This window comes from Quercus robur, chromosome 8, assembly GCF_932294415.1.
Source record: "Quercus robur chromosome 8, dhQueRobu3.1, whole genome shotgun sequence".
In the NCBI taxonomy this organism is placed as follows: Eukaryota; Viridiplantae; Streptophyta; class Magnoliopsida; order Fagales; family Fagaceae; genus Quercus; species Quercus robur.
The window spans coordinates 18,783,686-18,808,285 of record NC_065541.1 but is presented as its reverse complement, the minus strand read 5'-3'; the positions used below and the strand labels follow the sequence as shown (position 1 = coordinate 18,808,285).

Genomic DNA, 24,600 nt, shown 5'->3' with positions numbered 1-24,600 from the left:
GAGCATACCTACTGTGCAGGAACTTCTTGACGAGGCCCAGCCTTTCTCCGTGATCGTCCAACAGGAAGTGCCACCGCCGACTCAACCTCCTAGTTGATTTTATTTTAGCTTATTTTTATTTCATCTTTATTTGCCTATGTCACCGGGATGTGGTGATTGAACCGTTGTTTTAATTTTATTGGTTTTATTTGCCCATGTCACCGGGATGTGGTGATTGAACAATTGCTTTTACTTGTTTAATTGGTAGTCCGTTTTCTTTTCCTGTTTCAATTTGTTGAATGAAATTATATCCGTTTGTGCTTTGCTTGAATTATACCTGTGCTATGGCCGCTTAATAGAATGGTACCCCCGAGAACCTGTTGTGCGGAGCTGTGGGTAGTTTTGAGAGCGCTATTTGGACTTAGTTTTTGTAAAAAGGGTTAGGTTTTTATCAGGTTTTGGTTTGACCGAGAATTGAGTTTCCGTCCTTCGAGCATTTGTTTGCAAAGTTTCCGTTTGTCCGGATATTCGATTTTAACCGAGAATCAAGTTTTTGTCTTCATAGATTTAATTGCAAGGTTCACACATGCTCGGTGATTTTGACCGAGCCGAGGGTCAGGTTCCTGCCCTTAAGATTTATTTGTCAGGTTTTCACCTGCTCGGCGATATTGATCGAGCCGAGAGTCAGGTTTCTGGCCTTAGAATTTTGTTTGTAAGGTTTTCACCTGCTCGGCGATATTGATCGAGCCGAGAGTCAGGTTTCTGTCCTTAGGATTTTGTTTGTAAGGTTTTCACCTGCTCGGCGATATTGATCGAGCCGAGAGTCAGGTTTCTGTCCTTAGGATTTTGTTTGTAAGGTTTTCACCTGCTCGGCGATATTGATCGAGCCGAGAGTCAGGTTTCTGTCCTTAGGATTTTGTTTGTAAGGTTTTCACCTGCTCGGCGATATTGATCGAGCCGAGAGTCAGGTTTCTGTCCTTAGGTTCTGCTGGCGATTCTCTTGATGCGCGGCTACAGGGTCAAAAACAGCAAAGACAAAAAAGTTCATCATACTCTTAATCTTCATAGAATACAAGTTTCGGCTTACATCGATGGTTACGCGTAGAATTTCTTCAAGTTGTTGGCGTTCCATGGTCGGGGGAGCGGCCTCTCGTCCAGGTCCTCCAAGTAGTAAGCCCCTGCCCCTGCGACGGCTGTGACTCTGTATGGTCCCTCCCAACTCTGAGCAAGCTTCCCTGCAGCCACGTCCCGCATGTTCCCTACTACCCTTCTTAACACCAATTCCCCGGCACTGAATTCCCTGGTCCTTACATTTCGGTTGTACCTTTGCGCCAGCTTCTGCTGATACTCGGCAAGACGTACAGTCGCGGCCTCCCTGCATTCTTCTAGCCAATCCAACTGCTTCATCATAAGGTCGGCGTTCTGTACGGGGTCAAACCCGACGACCCGCGCACTGCACAAGCTCACCTCGGTTGGTATCACCGCTTCTGCTCCGTATGCCAGAGAAAATGGGGTTTCCCCCGTGGATCTCCTGGGGGTCGTGCGGTAGGCCCACAAAACACTGGGTAGTTCTTCTGCCCACCTTCCTTTCGCTCCATCCAACCTTCTCTTGAGCCCGTTCAAAATAGTCTTGTTTACTGCTTTAGCTTGGCCATTGCTCTGGGGGTATGCCGGGGTTGAATACTTGTTCTTGATGCCGAGCTCGCTGCAAAAGGTCCGAAAAGCGTTGCTGTCGAACTGTAGCCCGTTGTCTGTCACTAGTGAATTCGGCACCCCAAACCTTGTAACTATGTTTTTCCACACAAACTTTTTCACGTCGGTATCCCGGATATTGGCCAAGGCTTCGGCTTCAGCCCACTTTGTGAAGTAATCCACGGCCACTAGTACAAAACGGCGGTTCCCCGTTGCTCGGGGGAATGGCCCGAGGATGTCGAGCCCCCATTGTGCAAATGGCCACGGGCTGCTGACAGGGTTTAGATGTCCGGCCGGCTGATGGATCATTGGGGCGTGCCTTTGACATTGTTCGCAACTCCGAACGTATTCGGCGGCGTCCTTCTGCATCTGTGGCCACCAAAACCCCTGCGTCATTGCTCTATGTGCTAAAGATCGTCCCCCGGCATGCCCGCCGCATACTCCTTCATGCAGCTCGGTTAGAAGCTCCTTGAATTTTTCAGGATGCAGGCACAAGAGGTAAGGGCCAGCGAAGGACCTTCTGTACAACTTTCGGTCCGAAGACAACCAGTACCTGGGAGCCATTCGTCGAATCTTATTGGCCTCGGCCTCATCCTCTGGAACTTTATCTTCGGAAAGAAAGTCTATGATCGGGCTCATCCAGCATGGTCCGGCCACCGCCACCTGCGCAACCTCTACTCCGGCCCGGTCGAGGGCAGTCTTCACACAGATGCTTGGTTCCCTTACAAGTTCAATCGTGATAAGCCTCGGGGTGTCCTCGGTAGCCGATGAGGCTAACGTGGCAAGAGAGTCAGCATGCTTGTTTTGCGACCGGGCCACCTGGGATATCTTTACCGTTCCAAACTGACCGATAATCTGCTTTGCCGTACTCAGATAAGCTTTCATTCGGGGATCCCGAGCCTCGAAGTCCCCAGTGATCTGATAAACAACCAGCTGAGAGTCTGAGCAGATTTCCACGTCCCTGGCGCCCAGATGCAATACTGCCCTTAGTCCGGCCAACAGGGCCTCATATTCGGCTTCGTTGTTCGAGGCTTTGAACCCCAATCTGAAGGAACGTTCCAGTCGCATACCTTCAGGGGTGATTATGACAATACCAGCCCCGGCCCCCATAGCGTTTGATGCGCCGTCCACAAATAACCTCCACGGGCGAATCTCCGCACTACAGATTACCTGGCCTTCATTCTTAGGTGTAAATTCCGCGATGAAATCAGCGAGAATCTGCCCTTTCACCGAGCTTCTTGGTCGGTATCTTATGTCAAACGATCCCAACCGAGTCCCCCATTTAGCAATCCGTCCTGTGAAATCGGATCTCTTCAACAGTGATTGCAATGGATACTCGGTGAGGACGAACACTGTGTGTGCCTGGAAGTAGTGTGGTAACTTCCTCGTGGCGTGTACCAAGGCCAAAACCAACTTTTCAAGAGGCAAGTACCTCGTCTCGGCGTCGACCAAGGTCTTGCTTACGTAATACACCGGTATTTGCACTCCCCGGTCCCTTAGTAATACAGCACTTACGGCATGATTGGTGACTGCAAGGTACATAAACAGATCCTCCCCGGGCTCCTGGGCCGTCAACCTCAGCGCCTTTGCCAAATACTCCTTTAGTTCTCGAAAAGCTTCATCGCAGCTCTCGTCCCACTGAAACCCCTTCCACTTCTTCAGAAGTTGATAGAATGGCCGGCAGCGATCGGCAAACTTGGAGATGAATCGGTTCAGGGCGGCCAACATCCCGGTGAGCACCTACACCTCCTTAGGGTTGCTCGGTGGTTTTAGGCGATTGATTGCCTCTATTTGGTCGGGGTTAGCCTCTATTCCCCGAGTGGAGATCAGATAACCCAGGAACTTGCCAGCCCCCACTCCGAAAGTGCACTTTTCGGCATTGAGGCGCAGCCTGTGTCGTCGTAGTATCTCGAATACTCCCCGAAGGTCTTCAGTATGCAGCGACTCTTTTCTGCTCTTTACTACCATGTCGTCGATATAAACTTCAACCGTGCAACCAATTTTTTCCCGGAACATCCTTGTCATCATACGCTGGTAGGTGGCCCCGGCATTCTTCAATCCAAACGGCATGACCTCGTAGTGATAGTTTGCGTTCGGGGATATAAATGCTGTCTTCTCTCGGTCCTCGGGTGCTAAGGCAATCTGGTGGTAGCCTTGGAAGGCGTCCAGGAAACTCATTCTCGGGTGCCCGTACGTGGCATCCACCAACTGATCTATCTTGGGCATCGGGAACGGATCCTTGGGACACGCTCTGTTTAAATCGGTGAAGTCCACGCAAACTCTCCATTTACCGCTCTTCTTCTTTACTACGACAGTGTTTGCTAGCCATCTCGGGAAGAATATTTCTTTTATGACCCCGGCTTCCTTCAGTCGCTGGACCTCCAGGTTTACTGCATCGACGTGCTCCTTGGATGCTCTTCTCGGCTTCTGCTTTTTCGGAGGAAATGATGGGTCCACATTGAGTTTGTGAACAATGAACTCGGGGTCTACGCCGGGCACTTCATACGGGTTCCATGCGAAGACATCTATGTTCTGCAACAGGAACAACAACATCTCTACCCTTTCCCGGTCATTCATGCTTGTACCTATCTGGAAGTATTTGCCACTATCTGGGAGAATTCTTACCCTCAGTACCTCCTCGGCAACGTCCGCCCCCTTTTCCTGGGGTATCTGTAATTGCTATGCAGTCTCTTTCTCGGCGTGCTCAGCTTGGCCGAGCTGCTCCTTTTCCCACTGGACCGCGGCTACGAGGCATTGCTTCGCCACCTGCTGATTTCCCCTTACCTCTACAACTCCGTGTTCAGTAGGAAATTTTACTTTCACGTGAAGGGTGGACGGAACAGCTCCCATGGCGTGAATCCACGGCCTCCCCAGGATTGCGGTGTAAGGTGCGAACGATCGGACTACTATGAACGTAACTACAACTTCCTTGCCCTCCATGTCCACAGGGAGTGAGATTTGCCCCTCGGGAATCACAATTCTCCCGTCAAACGAGACCAATGGCGTGTTATACTTTGCCAAATCCTGGGTTTTTAACCCGAGCCCTTCGAAGAGGTCCGGGTACATGACGTCAGCCCCGCTACCCTGATCAATCATCACCCTCTTCACCAGGAATCCGCCTATCCGGGCGGTCACCACCAAAGCGTCGTCGTGAGGTTGGATGGTTCCTTCGAAATCATCTTCTCCGAACGAGATGTCTAGCCGTCCAACTCTCTTTTGCTTCTTGGATGATTCTCCCTCCGCGCAAGCCACTGTCATCACCATCCTTGCCGCTGCTGCCCCTCTCGGTGCGGCATGAATGACGTTGATTACCCCCCGGGGTGGTGGAAGTGGATTCCTTCTCTGTGGGGCGCCCTGCTCGGTCTCCCGGTCAGTGGAATCTGCTACAAACTCTTTCAGGTGCCCTGCCTTCACTAACTGCCCGAGATGATCTTTCAATACCCTACACTGCTCGGTGGTGTGCCCCTTGTCTCTGTGATAAGTGCAGTATAGGCTTTGGTTCCTCCGAGATGGGTCGCCCCCCATTTTGTTCGGCCATCTGAAGAATGGCTCGTTCCTTATCCGTTCCAGTATCTTGTGCACGGGCTCTTTAAACAACACATTAACCCCTTCGATCTGCACCTCTGGTTCCTGCATTCTGAAGTCCCTTTTCGGCTTTGGCGGTAAGATGCTTTGCCGAGATCTCCCCGTAAAAGGGGCTTTCCCCCTGCTTTGCAGCCGGTCATCCTCCAGGCGTTTGTACTCCTCTATGCGTCTCATCAGTTGCCTCATGTCCTCCGGGGGTCTTCTTGTCAGCGACTCCCGTAGTTCAGAATCCTCGGGAAGCCCCATCCTGAAGGTGCTAGCCGCAATTTTCTCGTTTCCCCCACCAATCTCATTGTAGAGTTCCCAGTATCGGCTGGCATAACTCCGAAGGGTTTCCCCGACCCTCATTTTCATGGAAAGCAACGCGTCGACCGGTTGTTGCACTCGGCTGCATGTTACGAACCTGCTGCCGAACTCCTGAATCAGCTCGGCGAAGCTGTGTATAGAACCTTTCCGCAACCCATTGAACCATCTCAATGCGGTAGAGCCGAGACTAGAGGGGAATACTTTACACATCAATGCATCGTTGTGCGCATGCAACGACATCATGTGGATGTAATGACTAACATGCTCTACGGGGTTTGTCCTCCCCTCATAGGAATTGAATGGTGGACGCGTGAATCTGCTCGGCATGGGTGCCCGTTCAATCTCATCAGAGAATGGAGACCGGGCCGCCATCCGCAAGGCCCTGCTCATGGCGTCCATCGCGGCGTTGTGGTGCTGCCGCTCCTCTGGCGACTCTGACCCTTGGTTATCATATCCATGCGACCGGGAACGGTCCCGTCTACGACGAATATCCCGGGAGTGACGACGTGACTCTTGAGAATGGGATCGGTCTCGGTGTTGTTGTGTAACAGATCGGCTGGAACCTTCCTCGCCGCGGTTCCTCCTGGGTTGGGGGTTGTGGTTCCTTTCGTGGCGCCGACCCCTTGCCTCCAGCTCCAAGTCCATTACCAATCTGCGCAACCGCTCCAGCTCCCGGTCTCTATCATCATGTTGCCGATGTGCTGAGACGTTTGAAATCGTCCGGTGCGTTTGGGCCGATCCTTCTCCCAATCCGGACCTTTCCTCTCCTCTTGAATGCTCCCTATCCTCCAGCCGCTTCTGCCTTCTCTCCCTCCACGTCGATCCCCGAGAAGATCCTGCGGAATTGCTCGGAACGTGCCCTCTTGAACGCTCCTCAGACATCTTCTTTGCTTGAGTCTCACTCGAACCACAGCTTCGTAGGATGGCCCCACGGTGGGCGCCAATTGTAAGAACCAAGTACAAGAGTTCTGGGCCTTAGATCCCTTGGGCTCACAATTTATTTGTAGTGGGTTTAAGGATTTCCTACAATGGGTCGTTCTCGGCAGAGAGACTCAAAGCAACACTCAGTTGAAATGCTCTCTCCTTGACTATTTTCTCTCAATTTTTCTGAACCCCTTCTTCTTCCAACTTTCCTCTATTTATAGCCAAGGTTAGTGGGGAGATCATGATTACATTCACCGTTAGTGCTATTGAAGGTCCAGTATTATCTGGTTAAAGTGGTTGTTTAGGTGAAAGGGCGGTGCGGCATTTATGATCTTGGAACTTGGCTCCATTTTCACCGATTGTGTTCGGCAACTCACGTTCCCGTGCATATCATGACATTCCCGGGTATTGACTCATGCGCTCTACCGGGAAATATTAACCGGTCAACCCCGGGAACTTAATACCCAAAACTTGTTTTAGGCTCTAAGGCAGTTTCAAGAAGGGCATAAGGTAACTGGAACTTTCTGCTGGGCCTGCGCCCAAGGCCAGTATGGGCTTGGGCCCGGGGACTAGATGGGTCTGGGCCCAAGGCCAGTATGGGCTTTGGGAGCTCGGGGCCTAGATGGGTCTGGGCCCAAGGCCAGTATGGGTTTTGGGAGCTCGGTGTCGTACATATGTATTGCAAGAAATTAACGAACAAACCATGGAGGATCAAGGGTGGTCCAACAACATGCATATTATCAAAAACCCTTGTCCAGATTTTTTGGTCTATAAGAAAAGGAAAGAGCACAACAAGGCACCTATGTAAAATGATACTAAATTAATTTACAGTGTCCTTCATTTTAGTATCATCTTTTTGTTTGGGATCTAAGGGGCATGTGCTCAAACATATTGTAAATTGGATGCCCTTATCTTATAACTTTTAGACTTGCCTTTTTCTTTTTTCTTTTTTGAAAGGTTAGACTTGCCTTTTTCAGTTAATCAAGTATCATTCTTTTTTTTTTTTTTTCAAAAAAAAAAAAAAGGTAAATAATACGACCTTTTAGGCTTTTACTAATTAATTTATTAAGAAATAGCTAGGGTGCCACGTATTTCACGCAATCTGCAATTTTGTTAATTTGAAATTTTTTTTTATCTTTTTATTAAAGATCAAACAAGAAAATTGGACAATCATCAACAAATTAACAAAGAATGAAAGTTAAAGATTGAGTAGTTTGAATTCTGAAATTTTAAGTCATCCTCATATTTAAACATATAAAAGCAAAAAGTTTACATTCACGTTAAACCAAATATATATACACACACACAAGAAGGTTCACAACCACAAAACAAGCTGCAACAAAGCTAGCAGACCCTCACTGATATAGAAAAGCTGAAAGCCTCAACAACAAATTGACCCCAATTCAATACAATAAAGAGAAATGAGATACAAACACCTTTGTAGCATAAAGAGAGAGAAAACTCTGCTACACCACAGCCTCTCTAGAGATACAAAGCTCCATTGTAGCAAAAGACTCATCTACATCACAACCTAATCCCTTACATTCACCTTACCATAAATAAAGATAACATCTCTCCACTTCACTTCAGTCAATATGACAATCACCATCTGATCAAAATTAAGAAATGAAATTAAGTTAGCATAAAGTTGACTCCTAAGAAAGCTAGCATTCTTTTGGACCATAACATGAAACAACACATTCTATGGGGTTGAAAAGCCCTTCCTCACCATTCATTAGTTAAATTATTGGATAAAGAGGCAAAGGTTGCCTTCAAATGATCGCATAAAAGATAATAATCAGAATCAAACTCATAGATTAACATATATAATTGGATTGCTTAACTATAGTTAACTAACAAACATTTAAAACCTATTTTTCATCTTTTTTTTTTCCTTTTTTTTTTTAATAATCAAGATTTCATTCTAAACAAGCTGGATAACGTAGATACTCAGCAACAAAATTTATACAAAATCAAAACCACTCATAATAAATCAAGAAAGATAAATACAAACCATAAAAAGTAATTTAACCCATATTCTCTAGTCAAGTACTACAACAATCCATTCAAAAAATGGGTATCCATAAAAAGTCTATATACATTCAAAGCATGATTGAACTTTCAAACATAATTTTCGGTTTCATAATATCACCAAAGTATAGACAATTAGAAATGAATGATTACTTAGAACGAATTCATACATCTTGATATGCTAAGCTAACCAAATATTTGATCACATTTTCAAGTTGCTATTATACCCAAATTAAGAAATGAACTTCCAAATTGTAAACTCACACTAATTTGCAAAAAACACATTGTGAGATGACACCTTAGCACTAGGATGATCTGATAGAATATTTTATCTGGGATAGTTGATTAAAATAGTTGTATATGTAGATTAGGGAAATAATCAAAGATAGAAATTGTTTTACTTTTTTCCCCTTGTTCACATATAATCACACAACCATTGATTGAAATTCCCACACTTTCTTCCACATTTATGATTTGTTTGAAATAAAATAAATTCCTACATCTTACTCTATTAGAAAATATTCATCAAGTATAGGTGCATTATCTCTTATTTTTTCTCCTATACTTTATCAGAAACATAAGTTTCAAGTCAAGTCTTAGCAGCGAACAAGAATTTCTCTAATTAATCAACCGAAGCTACATTACAGTAGCAAATCCATTTCATCACAAGTATTATAACAAAGGACAAAGCTGGTAAACTACATAAAAACTAAGATAAAAACCAATGAAACTTTATAGCCAAAGAAGTTTAACTGCAAAATTCAAAAAAAAGTAATAGAAGGAAATTTATAAAGAATCCATGAATCACCAGCACCAATGTTAATACATATCCATTATTTTGAAAGCTCCATGGCATGACTTTCCTCCACTTCATTTTCTTCATAATCATTAAGAACTTTTTGAATGATAGCAACTTTTGGTACACCTTTAAGTTTGCTCCATAACCAATTCTTCCCACACATTAATGCTTCTAAGGTATCATGATGAAGATGGCTACGGTGTGGACTCAACAATCTCCTGCTAGTGCTAAAAGCCGACTTTGAGGCAACTATTGTTATAGGAATAGCCAAAATATCCATTGCAATGCGTCGCAAAATAGGATATTTACTACCATTGTGGTTCCACCAACCCAAAACATAAAAATTTTCAATTGTAGGCACCACTTTTTCATTAGTATAAAGTTCAAACTCCAATATAATATTCCTAATCCTTTGGCTTATGTTAGTAGTTGCATTACTAACAAACAAATCATAGTCTCTCATTCTATTATCATGTTCATGTGCAACACTTGATGTAGATGTAGTAGATGAAGTTTGAGAATAAATGACTCATTTATCAATGTTTTCTATGTCGTACTCCACAAACAACCCAAATAAGGTTCTCAACCTTTTCAATTTCTTCATTAGCCTTATTATCATACATTTTATTGAAATAAAATGTCAATAACATCAATTTATATCTTGGATCTAAAACAATAGCCAAACTCAAGATGTCATGAATTTTACTCCAATATTTATCAAACTTAGCTAACATCTTTGCTACCATTTTCTTAACCAACTCATCTTCACTTGTAAGCCATTCACTTAATTTTATCTTCAATCGGAAGAACGAAGAAAAATAATGATTAGTCGTAGGGTAGGCAGTAAAAGAAAACAACTTAGTAACTTTATGAAAGTAACCCAACTTCTCACAAACAATTTTTGCTACCTTCTAGTCCCTATTAGTTGGAGCAGACTAATATTGAGGCTCACAACACAATAAATAGGGAAAGACATCTTTATAAAGCAAAGTCGTTGAAAGCATCAAATATGTAGAGTTCAAACGAGTCTTAAAATCAAATACCAATTTCTTAGTACTTGCAATATATGACTAGCGAGATTTTTTTTTTCTTTTTCTTTTAACTTTATGTTCTTTTTGGTGATTGTATCCAAAAAGATACACTACTTTGAACCTTCTCAATACCACCACCAATTACATTTAAAACCTATTGAGCAACCAAATTCAGAATATATGCTACACAACACACATGCAACAATTTTTCACCTAAAATAAGTGAACTAGCTTGAAGTTTATTTGAAACAAGTTTCATCATGTCATCATTGTTGCTAGAATTATCTACAGTTATGGCGGATAACTTCGAATCACTGTTCCAATCGAAAAAACACTCTAGAATGACTTTAGAAAGAGAATACTTATCATGTGGTGATGGAAAATGGATAAACCTAAAAAAAAAAACATAAATATGGTTAACTAAATTGATATCGCTCCGAATCAGTAAGGTGGATGATCTGGCTTCGGTGGGCTACTTCTGTGGTGGAAGGCCTACAAGAAACAAACAGTCAAAGAGGATACCGGAGGATACTAGCCAAACCCTCTCCGATGAAGAAGTTAGTCTCGCAGAGAAGGGAGTTCCAAGTATTTGGGGGTAATGTCTCAGAGAAAATCTTACCTTTGTCGGGTTCAGACCGGTCCTTTATATAGGGATCTTGGGGACGGTTATTTGTCCAATAACCTCCCCAAGATTTGTGGAAGCCAACGAGTCCGGAGTTAACTTCCTCAACGACTACTAAAATTGTAACCGCTAACGGAAGTTAACTTATTTGATGGATTCGTCGAGATAGTTGCGGGTTTAGTAACCGCTACAGAGAGTCAAAAGTTCCAAGTGTTGTGTATTCGTCCATCTGGTGGACGACTGTTTGGTTGTCCATGGACATCTGAAGGTCGTCCATGGATGACCTTCATCATGGACGACTTTATCGTCCATGGGAGACTTACTGATCAAGAATAGTATTATCGTCTATGAACACTTTTACTTCTTCTGGGGTGATTCCAGGTCGAACTTGCTCAATTTTGATCTGAACGACCACTTTGGACGAACCGGAGTTAGACTAATTTTCTACTCCCCTATCATAAATAAAACATAAAGTTAATAAGCTTGCCTAAGAATCTAAAAACTAGTACAATAAAATGACCCTAAAGAAAAAAGAAAAAAGAAAAAGAAAAGAAAACCTTATAACCCGGCTTTCCAAAGTCCAAGAGTCACTTATGTAGTGCGTTGTGATTACCATGAATGACCCTCTTACTGTTGTTTACAGTCCACAAATTTGTTGTGATTGCAACTTTACTTGCATTCTTGTCAATTTCTACAGTCTTTTGCTTCTCATCATTATAAATTTTTTTAATATCTCGCTTCAATGTGTTTCTTTCTGCTATCTTAAAATTTGGCCGAAAATCACTAACAAAATCTTGAAACCCAACATGATCAACAATTGCAAGAAGGTACTCATGAAAAATGACCATTTAGGCAAGGTCACTCCTTGAGCCTTCTGATCCTCTTCATAAAAAATACTACGGCTTGAGATCCCTTTGCTATTTGCCCTATTGTGTTGTTTAACAAGAAATTACTTCCTAATATTTGTTCCTTCCCTTGGAGCACGAACAACTTTTTCTTATGTGCAGTTTTAAATGAGTTGTCCCTGATGTACTTGCTCCAACCATAAGCCTTCTACAGTAGTTGCATTGGGCCTTAGCTATCCCATTAATATTCTTTTTCTTAAAATGATTCCATAATTCTGAAGTTGTTCTTCTTTTAGTGCCCTAGCCCGTTGTTGTGGATTCTCAACCAGAATGGCCTTGGGGCTGGGGTTGATGTAGAGGATACGGTAGACATATATGCAACTGTAGAGATAGACAAATGGGATCCTTTAACAACTTAACAACTGCAGCAAAAATCATTAAATTAAGAACAACTCAAGTATCAAAACAAATACCTCAAATATCAATCAATCAATATAACAAAAATAAAAAAAATAAAAAAATTAAATGGTCACATATAATAATATAACCCACTAATAAAATGTTGGATCCATCATAATTCTGCAATCTTTAAGTCCCAACAACACAAATTACAAATAGTTCCACAAACTCCATTTTTTTAATGAAACAGATAATTCTTCTAAATAATTTAATCGAATTATAAGTGAAAAAAAAAAATCAAAAGATTCATTTCTTTTTAACAAATATCAAGGGAAAAACACAACAAAATTGTAACATTCATCTTAGGGAAAACAAAAAATATATAAGCATTCCCGGTTGCATTTTAGGGAGCAAAGAAGTCATTGTTAAATTTAACAAATACCTATCAATGAGAATTGTGCCACACCAACAATATCACACCCAAACCAACACAAATCAATTACTAAAATATCATTTTTCTTCAAACCCATCTCCATAAATCAAGAAGTGATCACAACCCACATCACAATATCATTAAAAAAAGAACATAAAACAGCTATTCATAGCAAGAGTCAATGCTAAGTAAGTCTTTTAGAGAAGGCAAAAAAGAACCATTCTATAAGCAAACCAAATTCCAAAAACCCCATAGAGAGAGAAAAAGAGAGAAAGAAAGACTAGATTATCAAGAAAACACACCCACAACACGAAACCAAAAGAGTAGAAGCGGTGCAGAGAGAGAGAGAGAGAGAGAGAGAGAGAGAGAGAGAGAGAGAGAGAGAGAGAGAGAGAGAGAGAGAGAGAGAGAGAGAGAGAGAGAGAGAGAGAGAGAGAGAGATTAGGATTTTTTTTTTAAAAGTACGGGTCGAGTTTGGATACTATCCAAACCCTACCTAAACGATTTAGGTAATATCCAAACCCTACCTAAATGATTTAGCTAATATCCAAACCCTACACGATTACTTTATACCAATGAAGAACTGAGAATTACCTAGAACATTTGGATTGAGCATGGTTGGATATCCATTACTCAATGGGTATGGTCATCCTTAAGTGTGGCAAGGTAATATAGATCATAAGAAATGTATATATATTGTATTAAGTTAGGTGATACAGAAAGTTAAGTGATCAAAAGTCAAGAGTACCCATGCAATACTATTTCCACATTACCAATTGAGTTAAGTGATACAGAAAATTGTTAAGTATAGCCATTTTAGTGTTTCCATGTGCACGCAAATCATGACATTCAGACATTTATAAGGATTGCATGGAGGCAAAGTGGATTCGAAGATTCTCCCTCAATCTATGAGTAACCACGAGCAATCAAGCAGAATTATGGGTAGTTGTTATGGTTTCCAAATAGCTTGGAATATGAGATACCGAATTGTTGAGTTAGAAATACATTAATCAAACTCTACTTTGGTGATTTCTATGATATTTTGAAGTTGTTTATGTTCCTTTATTTTGTGTCTACTCTAATTATGCATTGCAAGAAATTGATGAACAAACCGTGGAGGATCAAGGGTGGTTCAACGACACGCATAGTATCAAAACCCTTGTCCAGATATTTTGGTCTGTAAGGGAAAGGAAGGGCACAACAGGGTACCTATCTAATAATATTAATTTACAATGTCCTTCCTTTTTGTATCAACAGGTAAGGGGCATGTGCTCAAACAAATTGTAATTTTGATGCCCTTGTCTTGTCTTATCACTTTTAGACTCTTGCTTTTTTCACTTAATTAAGTATGGATTGAGATAATGTACAATACCTAAAGTATTGCATCAGATCTCATAGCAATAAATGACAGAGATTGAAAGTTAGAAAAATCAACTTTTCATTCTCAATAGTTAAATAAAAAAAATTAAAGTTAAAATGGTAAAAAAAAAATTTGTGAAGGAAAATGGGTAATTGCATGGTATAACAATTGCACTAGATCCCAATCCATCAAGTATATATCCTTCTTAAAAAAAAAAAAAAAAAAGTAAATCAGACAACCTTTTAGGCTTTTATTGATTAATTTATTATAAGATAGCTCCTAACTAGGGTGTCACGTATTTCATGCAATCTGCAATTTTGTTTATTTGAATTTTTTTTTAATTGCTGAATCAACACGAAATATGATTAAAAGGAAAGAAAGAGAGATGATTTTTTTTTTTTTTTTGGCTGAATATAATTGTCGTGAGCTCTTTCAGTCTTTCTTTTTTTTTTTTTTTTTTTGCTAAAAGCTCTTTCAGTCTTTCTAGCTACTATATTTGTAATTGTGAGTATTTTAATTTTGAAAGATATCCACCTCACTACCACACTTTTTATTTTCTGATTAAAAAAATAAAAAATAAAAATTCCCTTTCTTTACAATAATATAGTCTTGAATCATATAGATACAGATTCTATTCCATAATGAGTATGATAAATTGTGACGTTCGTAAAGGTCAAAGGTACCCCCATTAGGGGGTACCGTACGTCGTGTCATCACTTTCTCAGGTAGAAGCTCCCTCTAGAGTTTAGGGTACCATAATCCACGCGTCCAGCTTCCCAGCCAATTAGACTCCATTATCACTGAGAATATACACACATTGATTGTACTTGGATTTTCATGTCAAAGTTAGGCAGAAATATTGGACTATGTAAGAAGAAAGAACAAATAGGGGTGGTTTGGACAACTGAGAAAAACCCAGCCATTGTAGTTGTTGCGGTAGTAGTAGTAGTACTAAACTTGAGGACTACATAGTAGTAGTTGCTGTATCCTTCTGAAGAAATGTGTGCCTCTTCATGATTGATACGTGTCACTAGACCTTTCCATGGACGGTGATATCTGATGGTACGTACAATGAAAATTCCTGATCTTTGATTCTCTTATGATTATAATGGTACCTAATGCTATTGCTATAGTCAAATAACATTAGGTCATTCTAAAACCAATGAAATTTCACCACGTGCTTGTTCTGGTGGGTTCAAGTATGATTAGCTAAACGTACGACATACGTGAAGCTAAGCCACATACAGGTTCCATACTGGCTTTGTTGATGCAATGAGTAATAGTTTCAATAATAATCCTTACTTTTTTCTACTTATTTTTTTATCCATAAATTATAATATATATACTTCAAAAAAAAAATCTGGACAGTGGCCAATTGTGATGTAACCTGTTCACACTGATGATGTGCGTTATTTTATTTTGTTTGGCCATTTTTTAAGGTTTTCGTTTGAAATGATGCTTCTTAAATATTTCAGAAAAATGATATTTTTATTGAAGTTATAAATGCAATAAATAAGTTACTGCATGAGAGGAAACGTATCTCAACTGAGAGAGGATGATATAATTTAAGTGCAATGCTATGTTATAAGCTTATAACATTTTCACAATAAATTAATTTTATGTGACAAATTGTTATTAGTTTTAAATTCAACCTACAATCATTATTATTTTTTTATTTATCAATAACAGTTTGTCACTTAAAATTAATTTGTTGTGAAAATGTTATAAATATTATTTCTTATAATTAATTTTTTTTTTTCATATTTGTTCAAAAATCCTCGTGTTAGCCTAAGTTAACAAAGACGTGGAATAATAAGATAATTTTAAAAGTCTGCAAACGAATGTATGAAGTTATTTTGTGAAAGAAATGTCTCAAAAAACAAAACGCAAATGAAGTTATAAATGCAACAAATAAGTTACTGTATGAGAGGAAACATATCTATCTGCATTTATACAAATCTCAATTGAGAGAGGATGACGTATAATTTAAGAGTAATGCTATGCTTATAATATTTTTACAATAAATTAATTTTTAGTGACAAGTTCTTACTGGTTTTAAATTCGACCTACAATCATTATTACTTTTGTTTTCATCAATAACAGTTTGTCATTTGAAATTAATTTGTTGTGAAAATATTGTAAACATATCATTTCTTATAATTTAATTTATTTTTTCATATTTGTTAAAAAATCCTCATATCAGCCTAAGTTAACGAAGTGGAGTAATAAGATAATTTTAAATGTCCTCAAACGAATGTATGAAATTATTTTGTGAAAGAAATGTCTGAAAAACGAACCGCAAATGACAATTTGGTGTAGTACGTACGTCGTTTCCATTTGTGTTAACAGAGCAAATTAATTTAGTAGACTTCTCATTTTCTAGGGTCCATAAAATTCCCGAACCTAATCTAATAATTAGCAAAAACAAAATCATATATAAACGATCTACACTAGAAATGCTGCATGCATGCATGGTCTATTCCGTCTTGTATTTGTTAGTTGTTAATGACCTTTCGTTCGTCGAAGTTTTCAACTCAAGTTTGCAAAACAAATCTGACCATATATATATATATGACTTTCAAGATTCAACGTTGTCACACTACTCCACGGTAACCATCCAAAATGTATCACTTGGCACGTGCTTCTTTATCGCAGAAAACGTGAATTACACGCTTCTGTATCATATATATTATATTTAAGCATGTAGCTAGGCCTGTCACCTTCAAGCAACTTGGTCAGTGTCTTCCTAGTCTGGAGAGATCGAAAATCAGCTCCCACACCACACATATCTGTTTGTTGAAACTGTTGGTAAAGAAGCTCTTACAATGGCTTACGCACATTGCGTATTGCTCATGTTTTCTGCTAAAGCCAAACATATCTCAAAGTTTAGGGCCAGATTAGTAGTTTTTATAGGGAGGTCGGTATTTTTTAGGACTAGGACAAGGACAGCAAGGGAAGGGAGCTTCCTAACCTTTGACTATTTATGGTTATCAAAGATAAACATTTGCACGATTCGGGCAAACTAAATCAGCCTAAGCTAATTCACAATCAAAGTTCATCTACAACTCAGTTGTTAGGAGGTGTTTGACAAATCTGGGGTGGTTCGTGAGAGAGTATGAGATTAATGTATACTTGCAATAATACTATATCCGTACAAAATGTGTTTTTTAATCTACTGCATTTTGATAAAATAATGTTCACTCTTTACTGATTGAGATTATCATTCATAGTATAGAAAGAAGCTTCTGACAATAGCACATGGACTATTCACATGTTAATTGTTATTACCCAACCCGTAGACTTTTGTTATGGTCATTAATTTATTTTACACACGGTTTGTAATTACTCTTGTTTATCTTAGTGCTATGGTATTAAAATGTAAGGCGAAGTACCTTTTTTTAGCAACATAACATGATGCTACATTCTGCCAAAAAAAACAAACATAACATGATGATACAAGGACATTCACTTTTTTGATATTGTCACTAAATTGTCTTCACATAGCCTCTGAAAATGATTGAAAATACGTTTCGGTCACATATTGCTTTATGGATCACAGATTTATAAGTTTAGACCATTCATGCACATGAATTTCACAACAGCCATGATTTATGCATTTAAACTCACTCGATTTTTAATTTTTTATAACATATTTCTAGGAAAAGATATATCAATTACTGCCCACTGACATCACTTCTTACTGTGATCATGTGAAGTTTTATATGTCGTTAATTGCATGTCAATACTTACATTTCCTTTACGAAATATAATGAACAAAGTTTTAATTTTTTATAACATATTTCTAGGAAAAATATTAACTATTAATTTATTTTTTTTATATAAATTTCTAGAAAAAAATATCAATTATTGCACATTGACATGTCTTCTTGTTGTGATCATGTGAAAGTTTCATATGTCATTGATTACATGTCAATGTTTACATTCTCTTTACAAAATGTTATGAACGAGTTTTTAGGATTGACTCAATACAATTTAAATTTAACAAACATAACATGATGCTACAAGGACATTCACTTTTTTTTTATTATAATACATTCTCTTTACGAAATGTTATGAACGAATTTTCAAGGTCGACTCTCGTTTATCTTAGTGCTATGGTATTAAATGTCCTTTTTTTAGCAACATAACATGATGCTACATTCAGCCAAAAAAAAAAACATAATATGATGCTACAAGGACATTCACTTTTTTGAAATTGTCACTAAATTATCTTCACATAGCCTCTGAAAATGACTGAAAATAAGTTTCTGTCACATATTGCATTATGGATCACAGATTTATAAGTTTAGACCATTCATATACATGAATTTCACAACAGACATGATTTATGCATTTAAACTCACTCGATTTTTAATTTTTTATAACATATTTCTAGGAAAAGATATATCAATTATTGCACACTGACATGACTTCTTACTGTGATCATGTGGAAGTTTTATATGTCGTTAATTACATGTCAACGCTTACATTTCCTTTACGAAATGTAATGAACAAGTTTTAGTTTTTTATAACATATTTCTAAGAAAAATACCAACTATCAATTTTTTTTATAATATATTTCTAGAAAAAATATCAATCATTGCACACTGACATGACTTCTTGTTGTGATCATGTGAAAGTTTCATAGGTTGTTGATTACATGTCAATGTTTACATTCTTTTTACGAAATGTTATGAATGAGTTTTCAGGTCGACTCAATACATTTTAAAGTTAACCACGTTAAATTTTAGTGAATTTTTTTAATATTGTAAGTATCAATTAAATATTATTTATTTAAATTTTTATATATGTTTAAAAACTGTTTTTTTTTTTTACATGCAAAATCAGTAATTAATTTTTATATTTAGATTTAATTAACATTTATTTTTTACGTTGTTACCAAAAAAAAAAAATGACTGTCAATAATTATTTAACTCACTTATAACAATTTTTTATGAAACAATTTAGGTTTTCAATTATGATAGATTTTTATTGTCTCTATATTTTAGAAGCTTTCTTGGAGGTTGGGGAAAAAAAAAAATGCAAAACTCACATATATTTTTTAATTTAAAAAAAAATAGTTATCATTTTAAAATTTTAAAGGGCCTTTTGTTTATGTAATGGAGCCCTTAAAACTCTTTATAAATTTTTGGGATAGATGAAGATGAGACATTAGGCACTTTAAGTGGCCTAGAGCAACCTTGCGAGGATTGTACTCCAAGAAACAAAGAAAAGAAGATGAAAGTTATTAACTTTAATATGATTGGTGAGTCGGCATAAGATGTAAGATTTTCCTTCATTGAGTCAAATTAACATAATAGCATAGATGAAACTTTCGCATAAGCATCAATCATAACTTTCCTTGTACCTTCGCATTTCAGACTTTCACTTCTGTTTTAATATTTTAAAATTCCAATTACTTCACGTTGTGGTCGGTTTTTTTGTTTTTGTTTTTTTCGTTGTGATGGTGGTGTGGTCGGCTAGTGGTGCACTCTCTAAGCAGATGGGCATGTGGGAAGCCCAATGGGCCTGGGATTCAGGACCCTGAAACAGCTCCGGAGTTAACGGTCAAATAAATAATATAGCCGTTGAGAAGCTCAGATGTGTGCTATAATTTAAATATTTGAAAGATTCTGACAACACGAATAATAAAATAGAATATAAAATAATAGTAGTGTTGTATAGATTCTCTAGGAAGATTATTAATGTATTCCAAGATTAAGAAAGTTTATAAAAACCTCTTGAAACATCTAGAGTCTAGATATTTTTACAAAGAACTGTGTGACTCGGCTTTATTGATCTTTGTTAATTGTTATATGAGCCGGCCTAACCTTATGTTGCAACTTGCAATTAATCCACGCGGCAATGGCTGTTTGGATCCTTTGGGACACGGTTATCTTCTTGTTAAGAGCTCATCTATCCAAAATAGGAAGCTGAAATCATCTCCACGTCGACTCTTGCATTGCATGCACCATATACATATTCATGTACCATATTAACAATTAATAAACACATTTTTTTGAATTACTTTTTTCTTTATAATATTTAAAAATTGATGCATAAATCTATCCAAGTTTATGTAATAAAATTTCTTGCGATTTTCTGTAAGTTCAATAGTAAAGTTTTTATTTATTTATTTATCAATTGAATAAGAAAGTTGATTTATATATATATATATATATATAATGAAAATCAAGAAAATTTTATTAAAACAATAGAAATTGTACAAACTACACTGATTTTTCATCTAACGCCTGCTAAACTATAATTATTAATTATATCAGAGAAAACTTGAGGCGTAGAACACCAATTAATATCTCTTAGTTTGATAATCAAGAATATTTATAATTTTTGATTGTAACTTAGAGGAAAAAATGTTTGAAACTTTGAATAGGTATGTTTAGTTTCCCTTTTGAGTGTAAGAAGTGCTACAACTAGGAAAGTGACACCATTAAAGACTTGAGTTACGTAATAATTGTTTCAATTGACGAATTAGGATTTAGGTGCAAAGGTGGAGTGTTGAAATGGTTGAATCATGTTTAAAGCACATGTTTCCCAAAAACAATTGGAGATCAAATAAACACTATGCTCCCATCAAAAAGAAAAAACACTGTGCTTTTTTTATTATCAAGATTAATATAATATGTTTAGTTTATTTTCATCTTAAGAGGAAATATATAACTTCTTAAAATATTGTTTATTTAAAAAATATAATTATACTTTTACTTTAAAAAAAATACAATAAATTCATTCAAACGCACTATAAAAATATAGAAAAGCCAACTATAATTAGGTACAATCTTTGAAAGTCTTTTATATTTTTCAAACTAAATAGATATACTTTCACAAGATCAAAGTTTTAAACAAACAAATCAACAAAAGTACGCTCCTCCCCACAAGATTGTAAACGTTGTATTTAAACCAAAAATTCATGAACAAAATAGTACAAATATTAGACGTAAGTAACACACATCATCATGATGAGTCGCTACATACAATACATAGCTCACGATTTATTGTAACGACGTGTCAAGCAACCCAACTCTGAGACTGCCACATGTACAAAAGCTGACGTGACAATCTGCCAACTCATCATCTCCACCAGCACCACATTTAAAACAACAACAACTCTGGTCCACAAACTCATCATAAAAATGCCTTCAGCACAAGCAAACAAAATCCATCCACACCTTCCATTTCATTCTCCCTCTTCTTCATCCAACGGCCCATCTTTCACCACGTATACCTTTCCTCTCTTTCCTCTATAAATATCCCATCTCATCATTTCGTACACAGCAACGCTCTCTCACTCGAAGAGAAAAAAAAAAATTACTAAAAAAATAAAAAGAGAAAAGCTCTCTCAGATTCACAGGCAATCCAACAATGGCGTATATGCTGTCTCTGAAACTGGTTCTGATCTCTACCGGTGTGTTAACCATGGCCATGGCGTTGAAGGTCTCGGTCCCTGTGGTATCGGATTTCGTGGTCTCGGAAATCCCTTCCATTTGGAGCATCGTGCTGACGTGGCTGAGACCTCCTTACCTCTACATCGTCATCAACTGCATCATCATCAGCATCGTCGCTTCCTCCAAGCTCCACACGAGGACCGAAGAAGATCCGGCGCCGGAGATGGTTCCGCTTACTCCTGTGCCGGTTGTGAAAGTCTCCGATGACGTGTACGAAAGCGGCGTCGTTTTGAGTGGCGGAGGACTAGGATATAGTGTTGGTTACGATGCGGCGGAGAAGAAAGTGATGGACGGCGGTGATGATGAGGCTGCGGTGGTGGCGTCGAGGCCGGTTGAGAGGAAAGATTCAATGGAGCTTTCGTTTTTGAGTAATGAGAATGAGAAACCGCCGGTTTCTGCGAGATTCGCTCACCGAAAAGTTGTGAAAGCTAGTCCTGAAGGTACTTTTTTTTTTTTTCTCTCTCTCTAAGGGTTTAGTTGCACGTGAAGTTGTGAACGAATCTGGAATTTTTGACCGTTGCATTTGGTGACAATAATAATTATAATAACTCTTTGCTTTTTTGAAATAGTCGCGGTGGTCCCGAAAATGTTGAGGGACCTATTGGTAAGGCTAGCCACCGCGCCGAAACGGTGAGCTAGGGGGACTGACTGGTCTTAGGCTCTATCAGCCCCCCCACCTTTATTTTCGTTTGACGGTGAAGTGTAAACTACTACATTATTTTCATGTCGTTTTAATATTTGCAACTGTCATTCAAATTTCAAAACTCAAAGTTCCTTAATGACGAGATTGCCCCTCGAATACACATTCACGTGAAACAAATTTTCAATAAAATATTTTCTTTTGTTTCGAAGCTGTTTGTGATATAGAGATTTTACACTATTGTTTTCATTTTAGTTCAAAATTTTAATTTTGGAAATTCAGGTTTTATTCCGTTTTTATAGGCTTCGAAATTTTAATTTGACTTAAAAAAAAAAAAACAATTCAGCTTTCAGTTTGATCTTTCATTAAAAATGAAAATTTTGAAATATAAAATATCAAAGAGAATAGAACAATCATACAGGACCAAAATTTTTAAAACTTAAAAAATCATATACTTAGTATATGAGTCTCGTCACATGTCCTTTACGTGTGACATCACTGACATAAGACTTATTTTTATTTATATTTATATTTAAACGTCCTATTTAGTAGAAAAAAACATATGTTTTTATTTTATATATATAATTTTTATTTTAAAATTTTAATTTATAAGTGACTAAAAATAATTTGAAAATCATAAGGGATTGATCTTATTTTTTAGGTAATATGTGATATAAAAAGTTTTAGGTAATATTTTATTAGGGATTAAGGATTGTATTTTTATTCGATTATCTTTTAGTTTTGTCTTTACTTAAATATATTTACTTAAATATAGAGACGTGGAAATATTTTAGAATTATAAAAATAACAAATTCAAATAGGAGAATCACTTAAGCAGAAGTATAGAATAATACTATAGATACTATAAGCACAGCTAATTTTAATTGCAAATACAAAATTGAAAAGGTAATGGCAGAAAGGGTAATTAAATAACATTATGGGGGTAATTAATGCAGGGGTGAGATCATTGGGAGTGTCGAAGCCGAAGCGGCAGGAGACGTTGGAGAACACGTGGAAAACAATAACGGAGGGGCGTTCGATGCCGTTGGCGAGGCACTTGAAGAAATCCGACACGTGGGACTCGCATGTGCGACGCAACCCGACACTAAATGACGAGAACGACAACACTACCACTCCTCCGACTCAGAAAATGAAGAAGTCCGAGACGTTCAGCGACAACAGAAGCAATGCCAATAACTCGTCGCTGAGTCCTTCGCCGGGATCGGGCCGACTCAGGAGGGAACCGTCACTGAGTCAGGACGAACTGAACCGGCGAGTGGAGGCTTTCATCAATAAGTTCAACGAGGAAATGAGGTTGCAGAGACAGGAGTCTTTGAATCAGTACCAAGAGATGATCCTCCGTGGAGGTGGGGCCCAATAGAAACTTCAAAAAAAAAGAAGGAAAAAAGAGCTTTGTGAAGAAGATGGAATCTCAACTTGCAATTTTTTTTTTTTGAACTAACAATTTGGGAGAGATAATTGTGGTTGGTCTGCATTTTCTTTGGGGTTCAAAGAATAGGTTTTTTTTCTTTGAGAAAAAAGGAAATGGGTGTGGTTTTTTTGGATGATTTGAAGTAAGGTCTTGGGTCTGTAAAATTTTAAGTTTTAGATGTTGATGTCCCAAATTTTCTTTGGGTAGAAAATTTTAGGATTTTGGAATGGCAATTGGCAAAGACTGGATTTTGAGGTCCATTCCATTTTGTTGCAATTTGTTTAGATTTGAAATGGCAATGTATTATATTACCTACCGGACGAAAGTACTTCATATTTAGTAGTTTGAGTTGTGAAAGTAATAAGAAAATGAGCAAAACTTGAGCTATGTTTGGTTGGGATGCTGAAGATGGAAAACATGCGGAATTAATATGAGCTAAGGATGGAGCAGTTTTCGATGATGTTTATTATATACGTAGTGAGTTAGGGGAAGTGATTGAGCCTTGAGTTCTTTGGAAACAATGGCTTCTGATTCAGTAGAAGCAGTAGCTTTCTGGCAGCTTAGAGCAATTGAATTTGCAGTGGGGAACATTGAAGGGGGATTCTTTAAATGTAATTCATGCTCTCTCTTCTTCATCATTTGATCTGGTTAAAGGTGGGGAACTGGCTCGTCACAAAGCTGAATCATTTCGTGATGTTGTTTTCTCGGTTTCTCCTATACTCGTGGAGATGGCAATTCAGTTGCTCACTGTCTTGCTCAGTATGCTTGGAAGATGTTCCCCATTTCCTGTATAGCTATTTAGCTCATGATGTATCTCCAATTTTTAAGTTAATAAAGTTTTCTAGTTTTTCTCTAAAAATAAAATAAAATGATGGGATGTATGAAATTGGAAAATTCAGTAAAAAAAAAAAGTGAGTGGAAAATAATCAAATATAAGGAGGATAAAAAAAAATGACATTTTTCATCTGTTGTTTAAATGAGATTAATGGAGATGACAGAAAATATATAATTTTCTTTTTGTTTAGTTGAGGGGGTAAACTCCGCTATAAGAAAGTG

General features: G+C 38.0%; 1 protein-coding gene across 1 annotated transcript; it reads left to right on the top strand.

Annotated features, from left to right (window-relative positions):
• The first annotated feature begins 21,292 nt into the window (after positions 1–21,292).
• Positions 21,293–23,931, top strand: LOC126694894 (uncharacterized). The gene is made up of 2 exons (XM_050391427.1): positions 21,293–21,912; positions 23,069–23,931. The coding sequence occupies exons 1-2, from the start codon at positions 21,390–21,392 to the stop codon at positions 23,491–23,493; spliced, it is 948 nt and encodes a 315-aa protein (XP_050247384.1). The 5' UTR covers positions 21,293–21,389; the 3' UTR covers positions 23,494–23,931.
• Positions 23,932–24,600: the final 669 nt, after the last annotated feature.